The 17,237-nt window shown below is 40.9% G+C and overlaps 2 protein-coding genes across 2 annotated transcripts; one reads left to right on the top strand and one right to left on the bottom strand.

Moving 5' to 3' along the window:
• Positions 1-1,645: 1,645 nt before the first annotated feature.
• csrp3 (cysteine and glycine-rich protein 3 (cardiac LIM protein)) lies at positions 1,646-4,086 on the top strand. The gene is made up of 5 exons (XM_034569854.1): positions 1,646-1,763; positions 2,539-2,710; positions 2,968-3,106; positions 3,326-3,419; positions 3,815-4,086. Exons 1-5 carry the CDS (start codon positions 1,652-1,654, stop codon positions 3,886-3,888), a joined length of 591 nt encoding a protein of 196 aa, XP_034425745.1. The 5' UTR covers positions 1,646-1,651; the 3' UTR covers positions 3,889-4,086.
• A 1,483-nt stretch (positions 4,087-5,569) lies between these two features.
• Positions 5,570-14,933, bottom strand: zdhhc13 (zinc finger DHHC-type palmitoyltransferase 13). The gene is made up of 17 exons (XM_034568743.1): positions 14,855-14,933; positions 13,013-13,236; positions 11,529-11,651; positions 10,919-10,996; positions 10,626-10,770; positions 10,476-10,540; positions 9,938-10,100; positions 9,386-9,511; positions 9,150-9,283; positions 8,805-8,905; positions 8,514-8,638; positions 8,368-8,430; positions 8,197-8,290; positions 7,303-7,386; positions 7,049-7,206; positions 6,839-6,936; positions 5,570-6,129 (listed from the first exon to the last, which is right to left on the bottom strand). The coding sequence occupies exons 1-17, from the start codon at positions 14,876-14,878 to the stop codon at positions 5,991-5,993; spliced, it is 1,944 nt and encodes a 647-aa protein (XP_034424634.1). The 5' UTR covers positions 14,879-14,933; the 3' UTR covers positions 5,570-5,990.
• Positions 14,934-17,237: the final 2,304 nt, after the last annotated feature.

The raw sequence follows: 17,237 nt of genomic DNA, 5'->3' as shown, positions 1-17,237 counted from the left end.
GGCCGTGATGAAGGGTCAGAGGGCCTCCGCTCTGTCACAGGTTATTTTGGGAGGATGCTCTCACTGCAGTGTCACCGGTGGACTGTGGTGATGGTGGGATGGAGGATATATAAACCAGCCGGGCGTGTTCACTGCCACAGGACTGAAGCGTTCGGACTGTGATTCAAGGTAAGATCTCATTTCCAGAGTTTGTGTGTTATTATCACGAGGCTGATGTTTGAATATGATGAGGTTATTTTGTTGATTTCAGTTTGTGTAGGTGGAATTAAATCAACTTCATCAGACTCTTTTCCTTTCTGACGTGAACATCAACATCAGGACTCAGCTCCACATGAGATATTATTAATATTCAGAAGTTTGCGGCGGCGTTTCGTTGTCAGACAGTTTGACTTCTGTGTGTGTGATGTGTCAGTGAAGCCTCTATTCCTGGAACATCACATTCCAGTGCTGTGAGGTGCTGGGCAGCGTCTGATATGAGAGGGAGCTGGAACAACAGAGAGAAGAACCAGCAGGATTCCTTTTGACTGAAGCTGAAATTAAACCAGTCAAAGAATTAAGTGAGATGAAAAATAAAAAATATTACAATTGATGGAGGAAGGAAATCTGAGGAACACTGTGTAGATACAGGATGTTAACCGCCAGAGAACCTTAATCAGGTGACTGTAAATGAGTTAGTTTATTAAAATATGTTAATGTGTCTCTATTGGGTTTAAATGTTCAAGAAAAGGATAAATAATTTGTCTAAAATAGGAAACAGACACAAGAAAGTACAGATGATTTATGTTTTTAACATTTTTCTCTATTCATAAGGCAGAGTTCATATTGTGAGGTTATCACATATTATCTGGGACCTAATTTAAAGCAGGAAAAGAATTGTTGTAACCTCCCAATAATCAAGCTGTGACACTGCATGAAAAATATAAACCAAAATAAAGTGTTTCATCGACTTGATTCAATTTAATTTGCAGCACAAACAAGGTAAAAACCTTTTTCACTAAAGTTTTATTGCAGCTACTTTGGCTTAATGTCATCTGACGTATAGATATTGATCATTTCTAAGGTAAATCAAATGATAATTAATAATTTAAAAATCATTCAGAGTAGTCGACGATGTCATTTGAGCTCAAATCTAAATATCACAGGTTGATTATTTGTTTAAAAAGAGAAATTTATTATTAAATTGTTTTGTTTTGTCTTGATGAACTCTTGAGCTTAATGGAGATGGGGTTCCTCTCTCATCTTCATTTTATATCCTTGAATATTTGAACAGCTTTAAGTTATCAGCAGAATAATTAGTTTATTAATTAAATCAGTTTATTTGGAATTAATTGGAAAACTAATCGGAGATAGTTTGGATTATGGAATTGTCAAACACCTCCTGGTTCTGCGTCTCAGCTGAGAAGCTAAAAATAAACTGTTTCTCTGTTTTATAACATTATGAATTGAGTGATTTATTTACATGAGGAATATTTAAGATGTCACATTACATCACAGGAGATTATAAACATATAATTTTCTAATGTTTTTGATGTTATTATTTGAGTCAATGGTAATAATTGATGGCTGCAGCCCAACACTAAATCCTGGAAATGGATTTAGAGTTTGTGATCAATAGATTGATTGAATTCTGTTTTTATCTTTTCACTCTAAGATGCCAAACTGGGGAGGAGGAGCCAAGTGTGCGGCCTGTGAGAAGTCGGTGTATCATGCAGAGGAGATCCAGTGTAATGGGAGGAGCTTCCATAAAACCTGCTTCATCTGCAGTGAGTTCACCTCCTCTTCTTCGTCTCTCTGGTGTCATGGTGGATCAGCAGAAACAAAGAGCTTCTTCCAGCCTTTTTCATTTCCTCCTCTTGGAATTGTTGCATTTTCTTTTCCCCGTTTCTTATTTGAGTTCTTGTCAGATTTTTCATTTCTTTCTTGCCTCCTTCATCTTTTTCATTCTCCGTCCATCTATCCCCTCTTTCTTGCAACTTTCCAATCTGTTGTGCTTCTTTCTCCTCATTTCTTCTTTTCCTTTCTCTCCTTCTTCTCTTCAGTAACTCCTCTTCCTCTTCATCGTTCTGTTCTCTCAGCGGTTATTCACATTCACTCCATAAAAAGCCTCTTTTCTCACCTTCCAGTCGTTTTACAGTAAAAACTGTTCTGAGTTTCTCCTCCTCTTCCTCTGTGGCCTGAATTTCAGTTGTGTTGTTGTTGTGTTACAGTCAAAACGTGTTTGGCCACAATCAGCCTCTCTTCGGTCTGATCCGAGGCCTCGGACAGCGGCCATGTTGTTTAGGTTTTCTGTTCCCTGCCGTCTGTCATGAGCTGGAGCTCTGAGGCCTCATCCATCTGCCGAGAGTTCATCTTTTCTCCAACACTCTCCTCTCGTCCCACAAATAGAAACATGTGAACACGTGTAAATGCCACCGTTGACTGATAAACCCAGCGAGGTGCAGGAGCTTTATTTAAACCCCATCGCTCCTCCATGACAGAGTCTGAACGGTAACAGGTTCAAGTGTGTGTGGTTTGGTTTATTGTGTCTGTTTCGCACAGTGAGCTGCAGAAAAGGGCTGGACAGCACCACGATGGCAGCGCACGAGTCCGAGATCTACTGCAAGTCCTGCTACGGCAAGAAATATGGGCCCAAAGGCTACGGATACGGGCAGGGAGCCGGAGCTCTGAGCTCGGATCCTCCCGGACAGAACGTGGACCTGCGGCCTCACGAGTAACAACAACTATATTAATGCAGATCACACATGTGCATTTCAACACGCTCAGAGGCTCTTTACATGACACAATACACACGTCACAAAAACACAGAACAAACAAATAAGACGCACCAAGGGTCAGTTCATCCAAATCACAGAGGAACAAGGCACATTGTTATTGAGGCTTTGAGAAATCCATCTGGGAAATGTCCTTCCAAAGGTTCTTTGGTGATTTGAGTGAACTTTGAGAAAGTCTCGTGTTTGTTCTTTTTAGATCTAAACCCAAACCCGCCGCAACAAACTCAAACCCCAGTAAATGTCAGCAGAAGTTCGGCGGGTCGGACCGCTGCTCTCGCTGCTCTCGCTGCTCTAAAGCCGTGTACGCAGCGGAGAAGGTGATGGGAGCAGGAAAGGTGAGGACGGTGTTTGTCACTTAAACCTTTTATTCACGCGAGTTTTGTTTATGGAAATTTCTATATGTGTCCACCTCTAATTTAAAGTTGGCACCTTTTGCTGTTTCTGACTGGAGCCATTAGTGCTAAATAATATTAATCAAGTCATTTAGTGTAATCTAATACTGTAAAATTCACAATATTGTCAAATAACTATCTTCACTGTGTGTGTGTGTGTAGCCCTGGCATAAAACCTGTTTTCGCTGTGCACTGTGCGGTAAAAGCCTCGAGTCGACCACAGTGACCGACAAGGATGGAGAGCTGTACTGTAAAGGTACACACACACACACACACACACACACACACACACACACACACACACACACACACACACACACACACACACACACACACACGTCTCCATGACATCACATTACATTGATTTCCTGACGAATTACTCGGCCTTCACCATATTTATTTGCCATTACACTAAACTTAACACTAATGATAAACTTTAAAATACGTTTTCACCTTAAAATTCAATAATTTACGTTTTGTGTACTTGATTTTCGTCCCCATAATGTGACTGTTTAAACAGATTTGGGGCCCCACAACATGAGTGATACCTGGACCAAACACACAAACGCACACACACACACACACACACAACTGAAAATCCAACCTGCAGAGTCCGTCTCTAACAGCATTGTTTCCTTTTCATCTCTTCAGTTTGCTACGCTAAAAACTTTGGCCCGAAAGGCTTCGGTCTGGGGAACGAGGCCATGCTGGAGGAACGACAGTGAACGTGTGTTCCTCTGATTTGTGACAAGGAGACGCTCTTACTGGACATTTAAGCTTCTGTGTAACTGGGAAACATGATCTTCCTTTGACAGCAGAACAACTGGATGAATGTCAGAGGATGATGCTTGATTCCAACATAAACATGTTTTGATATTTTAAAATGCATCTTTCTCAATCATAAATAAAGGGAAACATATAAATAAACGTCTTTCATCTCACTTACTACTTTCAAAAATAATAATCATTATATTGTCACAATATCGTCTGTATCTCTAAAATTAGAAAATCATTTTGTTTGTAATACGACTGCAAAACGACTCCTGACCCCGTTTATAAGTCAATGAGTTTCCACCAGTTACCTCCAGCTGTGAAAAGGCAATTAACAGAGCCTCATCTTGTCAAAGTTAATTATTTATAACCTTATTCACATTCATACATAATTCAGTGCAATATTTAATTAGAATAATTGAGGCAACAAGTGATTAACAGGGGGAATGTGGAGCGTCTGTCCCCAACAATAAAGTGTGAGCAGCCGAGCAGAGCAGCACTAGATTACACGTGTAACTAGAATTAGAGCCGTTGTCTCGTATTATTAAATTAGAGCTGATAAAACACCGAGTCAGAACTCGTTTCATTTCATTCTTTGGGTCTGAATCAGTTTGGATGAAAAGCATCGAACCGTGACAGTGAAACACCTTCTTCTCTTTTTTCACACACGCTGTGACCTAATCGAACCTGATTGAACACGACTTCCTGTGGCGGTTCACGATTTGATACCTCAACCGGGCGACGTGACACCATGAGCAAACAACAACTACCGCCCTGAAGTTGTGTGCGTCCACCAGCCGGTGCAGTATCAACCGGTTCAAACTTGAAGAAATTCCCTAAAGGCAGATTTGAGAAATGTTCAAGAGGCCAAAATCCTGTTGTGTGAACCTTGATCATTCAAATCTAAATCAATCAATCTGAGTCCGAGTGATCACATGTGGCAAAGTTAAAAGGATTCTTACGATAACACGTTCACGAGGCGAAGTTTTCTGAGGCCATCGTGACCTTTGACTTCAAAATTCAAATCAGGTCGTCCTTGAGTCCAAGTGAACGTTCGTGCCAAATGTAAAGAAACGTCCTCAAAGCGTTCCTGAGACGCTGAGTTCACAAGGATAACATGTTCTTGAAGGTAACAGCGAACTGTCGCGTCCGACCACCTTCATCTAATCCGGTTGTCCGTCAGTCTAGATGAACGTTTGTTCCAAATTTGAGGAAATTACCTTAAAGAACATTAGATATTAATATAGTTTACAAGAATGGGACTAACAGACAAACTGAAAACAAAATGTCTCCAGTCACACGTGCAGACAACAAAGTATAAAAATAGCTGCAAGAGACAATCGACAGAAAAATAATCAACAAATATGATCATCGATAAATCGTCAAGTCATTTTTAAAACAAGAAATTCCACCAATTAGGCAGTTTTCTTTTATATTTCTGTTTCATGTCAGAAATATATTTGTATATTTGGTCAAACTAAATATTTAAAAACGCCACCTTGAAAAAATTATGACTAATCTGTTAATGGAGAAACCAATATAATCATTTCTTCCCTTTCTGAAATCAACACACATCTTGCTCGTGTGTTTCTGTTATTTTGTTCACCTTCATATTTCACAGCCTGTGAGTCCACATGAGAAGCGACAGGCACAACATGTCTTTATTGAAGTGATATAGTGGTCATTCATTATTAAACACATGCAACTCTTACAAAATTCAGAAACCGTTTACACGTACAAAGAGTTTTTTTTTTCTTTCCTCAGGACAGATGATAAAAAATAGGCTCAACGTGTTTATAAAAAAAAATCTTCCATTACAATTGAGGCCTTTAAAGGTTCAGTTCACCCAAATGAAAATGTCACGTACACTGGTCGGGTATAAGGCAGCAGCAGTCTGTACAAAGAGCAACTGAATCCCTATCTGCGTGTCGCTTCTACCATCGCGCCCCCTCTCTCCACACATAAAAAAATAAATAAATAGAATCTGTGCTTTTTTTTGGTCCATAACCACTGTAGACGTTTGACCTTTGATCCTGAGCGAGTGGCGGCGGGGAGGTCAGACCATGTCGGCCTGTCCGAACACGTGCTGCTCGCGGTTGGGAGGGAACTGCTGCGTCCAGTCCACGACGGCCGGTTTGAAGAGGCCGCAGCAACGCAGCTGGAAAAAGGAGGCGAGGTTCCGCACCACGCCCAAACTGCAGGAGGTCGAGAGGAGAAGATTCAGGAGCGGAGTCAAACACATGAATAATAATACTTCGTTGTAAAGCAGCGTGGAATCATGGGAGTGGTCGACTTCCCCACCACGATGGATGAGAATCCAGCTGACGCGACTCCCACATATATCATGTTCACAGATTAGATCACGTATCGAACTCTTATTCACGTAAAGCAGGAAACAGGAATTTATCGTGATCCATTACGAGAGGATATGACAGTGAAAAGGTGACGGAACGAAACGTCCTGTTACCTTCAATAAAAGTGTGGATTTGTGGGAAATATGTTTGGATAACGTAAGTGCACAAGTCAACAAACATAGGTGTCGACATTTTTACGAATTATATATCGAAAATGAAGCCGTACTAGTTCTGATGCATTTGTTTTAATGTGATAAACTTTCCCTCTGTTTAAAAACCAGTAGAGTAGACATGTGATCCACACCTCATCAGTTAAAAATCTGTTGCTCTTTATTATTTGTCACCTAACTCCCCGTCAGGATCCTGTAGAAAGATGACTCTGATTTTCCAGTGATCTGATTGGTCGGTAGCTCGGCTGTTGATAGGTTCTGATCTGAACTTTAACCTTTTCCAGAGCCGGTCAGCAGTTCAGAGTTAGTTACCACGTTACCTCGGTAACCACACGTCCTCGTACAGAACTGTGACGTTACAGAGCTGCACTGAAACTCACTTGTATGGATTCTGTCTCAGGGAGACCGACTGCCGCAGCTTCATCTGGTGATTCGTCAGATTCGTCCGCTCGCTTGTGGTCAGTCCGAGAAAGGCAATCTGCTCCCACACAAACAGAAACATCAGTCACCGCAGGAGCAGAGGAGATCATCTTGAGTAAACACAGCCAGATCATCGGAATGTAAACAGACACTCAGGTTCAGTCTGGTACCTGGTAGAGCTGCAGTAGCAGGATCAAGCTGGACCAGCATGTGTGGTAGAAGGCCAGCAGGAAGATGCTGAGCACCCAGGGAGAGCAGCTGACCAGGGCGGAGACCACGCCCCACAGGCCCTGCTCCTCGTAATGCAGCACACAGTGAGTCGACCAGTCTGAAATAACAAACACAGAACGGAGGATGAGTCTCTCCAGAGCCGACGCAAAACTGTGTCAGACGCGGCGATCACACCGTACGCCGAGTCACTCACACACGAGAGAACCGTAGAACATCCAGGCTCCCATGAGCACCAGGGAGAACAGGAAGAGGATGAAGTAGTGATGGTTCCTCGCACCTGCAAAAGAAGACGTGGAACGTGACAGGTCGTCTTCAACTTACTGCAAAGTCTTCGAGGTTGGAAACAGATGCTCATTCAACTCTAATATGAACACAGGTTATTCATGAAGTGCAGACATGCTTGTTTCTATTGTCTACATTTCTTGAATAGATATGTAGATGTAAAAGAAAATTACTTTGTTCGACAGGATAAAAAAAAAAAACACTCCTCCTGAGAAGTCTTGTTTGTTAATGAACCCAAATTAGTAGAATAATTATTATTATTTAAAATCTGACAGACATCATCTAAATCTGCTGGAAAGTTGGACTTCTGGAAAAATAAGTAATTATTTTAATTATTAAGGAGTTAAAATTGTGGGTTTTGGGGCATTTTTGAATTATTTTCACATGAACTAAAGAACTCAAATACAAAGCTACTGTATAATCTGATTATTCTACAGCTCTAGAATGAAACGTATCAGAGGAATGTTGCATACACTGCATGCACATTGTCATACCAGCCTATACACACTATATTTTATAATTGTTCCACCACTGGTTCGTAATATGAATTTTAACTAAATAAAATATCTTTAAATTAGTATTTTGGCGCCGTTACTTTATTGTAGAGCTGTGTGTAAAGCTGTTTGTCAGTCAGACTTAAATCATCCATTAAGTTTTTACGATCCTCTGCACCTCCTACGACAAATCAGCTGGAAATACTCTCCCAAGTAATATTCCCACAAAGCTTGGTTTAAAATTAAGTTTTTGAGTTATAATGTAAATATCATCAGATTGTTCCATGGAAGTGTTTTCATGATGCCGGTACCGATGCAGCTGTTGGTCCAGACGGAGTGGTGGTCCTGCTTCGCCACGCAGGCGTCACACGTGTAGCAGTGCTGCGCTCTCGCTGGTTTCTTTATCTGCGAACAAAGCAGAGTTAAACACTCAGTGACACAATGTTGTAGAAAAGGTAAAGTATTAGTGTTCAGAGCTTCACCATGCAGGAGGTGCAGAGTATCCTGGGGTCCAGACAGCCGGCTTCAGCCAACACCAACACATTCTGACAACACACCGGAACAAAAACTTAGCTCAGCTTTGCAGAGAACATTCACATGTAAGACATCCTTCAAATAGCCATCCCACCATTTTCTTCTCCTCCTCGGTTGCCTTGACGAAGCCAGGGTCCGTCCTGCAGGTGCGGAGGTAGTAGTAGAGCAGAGCAGTGGCGTTCAGGGTGAACAGAACCTGAACTGTGGTGCTGGGTCCATGTGGGGTTCAGTGTTAAGAAACTCTTTGCCCATTCGTTTGATCAAAAGGCTCAAATATTAAACAGGAATTCAGAATCAAGAAGATGCATCTGCCAAGTTTAAAGTGATCAAACCCTGATTTGCAGAGACACAAGTAGGAATAATGTTTTCTTCAAATACAGGATATCTGGCAGGAACCAGAGGAACCAGGTGACGAGCATCCAGAAAACAGAGGCCATGAGAGATGCAGCCGGGAGGAGAGACTGAAAGGACGGACTCGGGAAATTCCTGTTAAGACACAAATATTAATTTATCATAAAATGAAATAAACACACAGTGTAAATTACTTTTTAATTTAGAAGAGTCAGGCAAGTTAATTTTAAAACTCCAACTGCTACGTTTATGCCTGATGTCCACACTAGTCCGGCTAAAACGGAGAACTTTGGGAAAAAAAACGCTGCTACACCTGTTTTAGTTTGAAAACCATACTCCGGAGAATAGATGTAGCCCCAGTATAGAACCGTGTCCTCACCTTGAGACCAGGTTGATCACACCTATCACACAGACCAGCAGGACCCCTTTGAGCAACCAGGAGTCTGAGTTCATATCAACTATTGCGCCCACACACCCGAACATGGTCGTGCAGAGCAGAAACTGCAGAATCGCCTGAAAAACGTGCAGAGAGGAGGATTTTAGAGGCAGAGAAAATGTTTTAAATCTGTAAATTTGAGCTGGTGGGTGAGTGTGAGCTCCTCGGTGTCTGTGTACCCTGTATCTGTTGACAATCCGCAGGCAGCGCGAGTTGGAGCGGATCCTCTCCTGCTTGACGTGGTTGAGCATGTGAATGAGCAGCGGGCTGTGCACCTGGTGCGCCAAATCAATGGGCGTGTGACCCTGAAGAAGACGCAGTCACAACATGAAGACGGGCATCAATAACGGGATTCCAATTGTAAAAAAACTAGTGTTTAAGAAACAGTGCTCCCACTGCAAGTAGCTGAAACCAAAGTGTAGCTCTGTTAACGTCTGTCACGTTTAATCTGTGTCACAGTCTCCACCTACAACATTTAGAAGTAATATCATCTCAGTGCCGTTCAGCCACTAACTGCTAATCAAAGATTCCCCAAAAACATGTTTTTTCAAAAAGAAAATGTAATCAGAAGTAATAGTACTATAGTATTACTCCCTCTTTGAAAGATCCGGCCTTTTGGAATACATTTATATTCATTAATTTCAAATGTTCAACAACAAGATGTCTCCTGCTTCACTTGAAAGTTTCCTCATTGCACTAATTTAAGTTTTTTCTTATGTTGTGCAGCTCACATTGATATTATCTGCGTCCACACTGGCGCCAGCGTCCAGCAGTAGGTGGGCAGCGTCTACGTTTCCTGCGAGCACGGCGCAGTGCAGCGGAGTGTTCCTGTTCACCTTGTCCACGGCGCTCACCGAAGCGTTATTCTTGATGAGGAAGTTAGTGGGTTCCGGCCTGGGACAGAACAACAACGAGATATAGACTCAACGCACGAAAAGAAAAAGGTCTCAGGGATTTACTTCAGCTGTGTTTTTTTAGGAAGTTTGATTAAATTGTTGATATAAACTGGAAAGTTATTATTAAATACTGGAACCTTGTTTTTCTAAATGTGAATACAAAATTACTGGGAGTGGGAAAAAACGCAACAACTGAACAAGAAGAAATCAAACAATATAACTCAGGAGAAGCAAAATGAGCTGAACAAATAAATCACAGACATGGTCTCATTTAGAGTAAAAATAAATAATATTCAGCCACTTATACAATTACTAAACACCAGAGGGGTTTAAAGTATATATATCTGTATCTGTGAAGGAGCAGCGGACTTACCCAATAATCTTCTGAGCTGCTAACATCAGCGGCGTCTGTCCGTTGCAGTCCGGCCCATCGACTTCCTGGAGACCAAGAGGCAAAGATAGATTTACATCCAGGAAAATAAAAGGAAGAGAAAAGATAAAAAAGTGTCCTGAGGGCGCCGACCTGTCCTTTAGCCATTAGATAAGCAGCTATAGCCATGTGCTGGAAGAGGATGGCGAGGTGCAGAGCGCGGTAACCTTCTCCGTCGGCGATGGAGGGATCTGCTCCGTATCTCATCAGCTGGATCACCATGGGGAGGTGGCCCTGCCTGTTCACAGAGGGGGGGGGGGGGTTAACAAATAAAACAACTTGTAATATTTGACAAATGATTGTTGATCCCAGTGTTTTGTTTCTCTGCTGATTAATAAAAACCTGTGTCTAAATTTGAATGAATACGATGTAACTGGTCCAATCACCTGATGGCCCAGTGAAGAGGAGAGGAGTTCAGGTCCCCCCCGAGCTGGTCCACTATCGCCCCATTAGAAATGAAATACCTGTGAGAAAACCAAAGAGCAGATACAGAGAGGACGTCGCTGGATGTTTTTAAAAGAGCTGTGTATTATAAACACAAAGCACGATGATGCGGCGGATTCTTCTGATGGTGAAAATTTAAAATACCCTGAGCTGGTTTCTTAATGTGATGTTTAACTGACCCCAGCAAAACTGAGCTATTTATGGTTTACCTTACTTTAAATGATTCTAATTTAAAGTCATGTTAAACTTAAGGACAGAAAATATCACGTTTACCCGAGAATAACATTTACAGTTCCAATATTTTGCCTAATTTCACTTAAATTAAGGAATAAAATCCAAAGACTGATTTTAAATATGAGCCTGTGAATAATCTCCTGAATCAGAAACGCTAACACAGCTCTCGAGTAACCTTTACCCAGTGAAGTGTGGAGGAGAATGACTGAGGTACTGATTGACATGTCAGGTGAGGTAGTAACCTGCAGTGGACTCTTTATATATATATATATATTTAAACAACAGGTTTCAGACAGAAATGATATTCCCACGTCTTACTTGACCAGCTCGGAGCGGTTGTTGATGGCCGCCCAGTGCAGCAGAGTCACGTTCTCTTTGTCCGGCTGCCTGACGTCGTATCCTGCCTCCACCAGCTCCTTGCAGCGCTCCAGGATACCGAACCTCAGAGGATCACACAGAGGAGAAGACTTTTACAAAACACACCGATAGCTAGACTGTCACCCAGTGGGGCTCGAACCTCCGCCACGGCCCAACAGTCAAACTAAATTGTACACATTCACATGAACCAGTCCTCTAACCAGTCTGCGCCTGATTGTTTTCATCAAGACCCATGAATTATTCCCTGGAAAAACAATTTAAAACGCTCGATCTCACATAGTTTTAGCAACTAATCCTGGATCTGTCCCCTTGTCTGATTCTGAGCTGAAATTAAACGAGTCCTTTCTTGGCTCGTGTCTCAACCTTCAGCCAAGTTTGTTAGAAATACATTCTGCATGAACCAGCTGACAAACAAACAATGAACAGGGGTGAAAACACAACCTCCTGGGTGGAGGTTGTCATAGCTTCCAGACAAAGGTTTTAATGTGCACACATGAGCTGCGAAATCATAATTAAAAACACAACAAGAAGATCTAATACAGAGCATTAAATAAAATCATTTTTGAAAATATATTTTCAATGAGACAAAATAATAAGTTGTCAACTCTGCCCGAAAGTGGAAAAGCAGGTTCAGTCTATTTGAAAGATATTTCCAGACATAGGTTTAAGGGAGTGGCTCCACACATCTTTTCTTTTTCGTACAACAAGCAGTGACCTTCGCTCTTCTGCAACTCAGCTGCCTGATCGGTTAGAGAAAGTAGCCGAGCAGCAACTCCTGTGGTTTGTGAAGCCTTTACTTCTTCGGGCTGGTTTTCTTTCTAGATGAATTTCAATCTGATCAAAAAAAAATGAATCATCCCCTTCTGACTGCCAAGTAAACACAGAGTTCTACGTTCCTGCAGTTCAGTTGTAAACCTCCTGCACAAACGCACTGATCAAATATCTGTCCGTGTCAGAGACAAGGTGTGTGTTTACCTCTTTGCTACATTTTGAACATATTTGAATCTTAGATCTTCCTGAAAATTGTCTGTTGTCATTCTGTTTTACTTTTGTGAAAACACGGTGAGGACTCAGGCAGTGAACATCTGGAAAAACATCTGAGTAAAAGAAAAATAAATGTATAGGTTTTATAGGAGCAACTGCAAACCTATAGGAAAGAAATGTGCTGGATGAAGGAGTTGCCAAACTTAAATGTAATAGAGCAATATGTAATAATGTAATTACATATGAAAGGAAGAGGCTGTGATGTTACTGAATATAAAAATCATTAAAACATCATTAATCATCACCCGTTGTGGTTTGCTCCATCCTCTCAGTCCGGAAAACAAAAAGGTGATTTGATGTCACACCTGTGTACAAGTAATACTTTCTCTGACTGTTGACATGAAACGGAAAAGACAGATCCTCCATGATCCACCACTCACTGTGTTGCCTTCACGATGTCCCAGCTGGCGCTGTCGTCCATGTGCGAGCGTTTCTTCGGCTGCTGAGTGAGGTCCATCGTCTGATCTGCGCTCTTGCCAAACGGCCCTTGAAAAGCCGGCGCAAAGGGATGAGGCATGCTGCCGAACGCCGCCGCTCTCGGCCCGTGGCTGTGAGAGTGACCCGCATGTCCGTGGTGACAGCCGTCACGCATGTGGCCGTGATCCTGGCACAATAACACACAAGGGAAACACACAGGTTTGGTCCAGAAGGGTTCATGTGGAAACCCTGGCAGATTACAGTAGTATGACTCGTTAGGCTCAGTCACACAGAACACACAAACACACAGAACACACCTACACACAAGAACACACAAGGGAAACACACAGGTTTGGTCCAGAAGGGTTCATGTGGAAACATCACCCTGGCAGATTACAGTAGTATGACTCGTTAGGCTCAGTCACACAGAACACACAAACACACAGAACACACCTACACACAAGAACACACAAAACACACATACACTTTTGGATTTTTGGACATGTCGCTCAGTCCTACGTCAATCAATCTAATTTACATTGTAAAGCCCTTATTCACAAACCACAATTTGTCTCACAGATCTTAACACGGTGCCACTTCCTCTGATCTTAACCCGCAATGAGAAACAACCAAACGTAGAAACCACAGAGTCGCGTGTGAGGATCCCTCTCCCAGGACGGACAGAAGTGCAACAGATGCTGTAACTGTATTTGTACATAAACAAAAATGCCTTATTATTATTATTACTACTATCATTAATATCTTTAATTTGACTAGAGAAAGTCGCTCTGTCCTCCGTCTCACCAGGAAACACGATGTGGTGAAACACAAAGAGGAAATTGAAACCAACTCTGGTAAATTTCCAGTTGATCTGGTAGACTCAGTATATTTGAATATATCAGTATTTGTATATAATCATAAATCATATATTGAGTATACTTTTGCACTGGGGGGGGTTCTGTAGGTTTATTTGTATCACTACAGTAAAGTCACATGTTCTAAACATTTCTTCTCTACTACACTTCTGATATTTTCCCCAGTTCATTCTTTCATGTAAACCCGTAATATTTATACTTTTCCTACAATTAAATTCTGTATTTTTTATTTTTTATCTTTTTACAAGTTGAATGAGCTTTTTGTGTTGCGAGGTGCTTTGATCTTCTTTCACATCAAAGTGTTCTGGAGGATGATAGAATAAAAAATAATTCAAAGTCATCATTAATTCAACTAAACTTCCGTCTCTCCTCCTTCTGCAGCTCAACGGGGAAACTGAAACCTAACATATATTTGAATATATGAGTAGTACATCAGTATTTTGGGGGGGGGGGGGGGGGGGTTCTGTAGGTTTTTAGTTATCACTAGAGTAAAACCAGGAAGTCATCAGATCCACGTGAGAACCTCAGACTAAATCCTTTAATGGAGGAAACGATGAAACAGTTAAATCATCATCATGACGAATCTCCCCAGGACCTGGACGCTGAGTACTTGGCTAGTTAGCTAGTTAGCTAGTTGCACAGGACTGAGTTAACACGAGTCAGGCGTTAGTTAGTTGTCGCCTGGTTGACCACAGGTAACTAGCAGCACGTTAGCAACGCCCACTTCCGCCAGGGACGAGCTGACAGCTGGTTCGACTCCGCAGGTTAATTCCGCGTTTGGGCAACTTACCGTCGAGATTAACCGCGAGTTAGCTGGTTAATGCTAACGAGGGAGTGAACCCGGGTTTGAACGCAGCGTCTGACCCGGGTTAACTAGTTGGCCCCGCTAACCAGACGGCAGCAGCAGCTAGTAAATAAGAGGAGACTCACGGTGCTGCTCTCGGTCCAGTCCATCTTCGTGAGGGGGAACCGAAAACAAACGTTCCTGATGCTACACGGGCCACAATCAACGTGCAACTTCCGCTGCTCGCTTTTCAAAACAAATGCTACTATTACTAATACAATAACTACTACCACTACTACCACTACTACTACTACTATAACTGCTACTACTACTACTACTACTACTACTACTACTACTATAACTGCTACTACTACTACTACTACTACTACTACTACTACTACTACGACTACCAATAATAATAATAATAATAATAATAATAACAATAATAATAATTATAATTCAAGATTCAAGATTTAAGATTCAAGAGTTTAATGTCAAATGCACAACAATTACATTAAGCAGTCGCTGGCAAAATATTGAATAAAATAATATAAAATAGAATATCAAAAGTTTAAAATAGAAAATAAATTATATGTATCTAAATATATATATATACACCTAAAGAAAAAAAAAAGAAAAGAAAAACAATGGTGCAATTATGTGCAATAGTGCAAATGACAACGATAACAGTACTACTACTATTACTACCACCAATAATAATAACTAGAAAATCCCTCCTAGAAATTTTTAATGTGAGAGAGAGAGAGAGAGAGAGAGAGAGAGAGAGAGAGAGAGAGAATGGATACAGCCAAAGGTTTAGCTCTAATAGATTTCATAGTGACATGTCTGCGTAGCTAACAAGATTTCCTACGCTTTGATGTAAAAATCATGTTTGACAACCTCCATTTGTGGCTTTGATTTTCTCACTTGTTCCTTTGATGAATGCTCCCATTTACTCCCATTCAATTTTTTCCCGCTGTTTTTCGCAATTTACGAGCGAACCGTTTGGCGAAAGTCTTAGAAAAGTCAAAGCATTCATTTCGTTACTGCACATATAATAACAATAATTATTATTATGATAACAATAACCATAACAATAACAACGACTACTACTGCTACTACCAATAACAATAACAATACAACTACTAAAACTACTACTACTAATAATAATATGAACATGAAACACATTAAACTCACACAGTATAAATCTGAATATTTGGTCCCAAAATATTCCAAAATGCCTTTAATGAAAAATGGATAAGAGCAAGATGAATGCCACTGGTTTCCAAATGAGATTTGATGTGGTGTCATGTTGTGATTTGGTTCTATACAAGTCAATTTAAACTGAATGTTTTCTTATTTCTTTGCTTTGCCCTGATTGCTGTAGAATTCTTTATTTATCCAGTGCACCTACTGTATTTTTGTTACATTAAAACCTGTATATTTTTACGTTGAAGCCTTAAGTGTTAAACAGGAAATGTTCTTTCTGGTCATTTTCGTTACCTTGACTCATTTCACTTCCTCCTCTTCCTTCAGATCCCTCTGTGATTGGACAGTTTGGTTTTCCTCCCGCCCACAGGCCCCGCTCCGGCTCCTGAGTTCATCAACAGAGAACAACTGTTCTAAAGCATCAGTGTAGAAAAACAACACGTGTCAGGATGGAAACAACACATGAATATTTAATAAAGAAAACGAGGCCTCTCAAGCTTCTAATGAATTCAGACATGTTGGATTTTAAACCGGGAAAAGCTGCTTTTGTGCTGCAGACATGTTTCCTCTCACATTTCCAACCACCTGAGTCTGATGAGTTGAATCTAAAACTTAACACATTAAAGTTAACTTCACATTTATGTTTAAGTTTATTCATTTAAAAAAGGACAATGCACATCAATTAGCAGGTCTTAAAAACATGAATAACACAGAGACACATGACAAAACACACTGAAGCACATGCACATACATGAAAAATGAATAAATCTGTGACAAAACTGTATGAAAAGATAAACAAAAGCAAATAGGACATGTTCAAATATCAGAAACTGAAATTCACTGCACCTGAGATCCACACTCGGGGAGACTCGGGGGACTGTTCCATAAATTGCTGCTGTTACTAAATGAGCAGATAATTGATAAAAAAAATTATCAAAACAGTATGAAAAGTAGAAAACTAGATATAATACTGGAAATAGGTTCATTTATGTCTCGAATAAACAGAATAAAAGATGATTTTATTTGAATATTCTCGCTCCTGGAGAAATGAAATGATATTCGCTGAATCTGCAAATGAAACCTGGGTTATTTTCCAAAAAGAAAATCAAAATGCTTGCGTAACATTTGACTCAGATGTGAAAACGAGATGAGATGTGAGATAGTTGACGGAGACGCTCTTTGTCTCGCCTGATGTGTAAAGCAAACCCTACATGACGTATTCAGGCCTGAGAGAAATGTTGAAAAACAGGCAAAGCAACAACTGTTGAAAAGTCAGCGCGGTCGTCTGAGCTCCAGTTCAGAGCCGAGAAGCTGAAACTG

The sequence above is a fragment of the Hippoglossus hippoglossus genome, chromosome 3, assembly GCF_009819705.1.
Source record: "Hippoglossus hippoglossus isolate fHipHip1 chromosome 3, fHipHip1.pri, whole genome shotgun sequence".
In the NCBI taxonomy this organism is placed as follows: domain Eukaryota; kingdom Metazoa; phylum Chordata; class Actinopteri; order Pleuronectiformes; family Pleuronectidae; genus Hippoglossus; species Hippoglossus hippoglossus.
This window is presented reverse-complemented; position numbering and strand designations above follow the sequence as displayed.

Bases quoted from the DNA above. Each gene is read 5' to 3' on its own strand.
- csrp3 (XM_034569854.1), top strand. From the start codon at position 1,652: ATGCCAAACTGGGGAGGAGGAGCCAAGTGTGCGGCCTGTGAGAAGTCG. The intron at 1,764-2,538 runs GTGAGTTCACCT...TGTTTCGCACAG, and splicing joins TAAAACCTGCTTCATCTGCA to TGAGCTGCAGAAAAGGGCTG. The intron at 3,420-3,814 runs GTACACACACAC...TCATCTCTTCAG, and splicing joins TGGAGAGCTGTACTGTAAAG to TTTGCTACGCTAAAAACTTT.
- zdhhc13 (XM_034568743.1), bottom strand. From the start codon at position 14,878: ATGGACTGGACCGAGAGCAGCACC. The intron at 9,512-9,937 runs GTGAGCTGCACA...CGTCTTCTTCAG, and splicing joins TGGACGCAGATAATATCAAT to GGTCACACGCCCATTGATTT. The intron at 7,207-7,302 runs GTGAGTGACTCG...TTGTTATTTCAG, and splicing joins GTTCTACGGTTCTCTCGTGT to ACTGGTCGACTCACTGTGTG.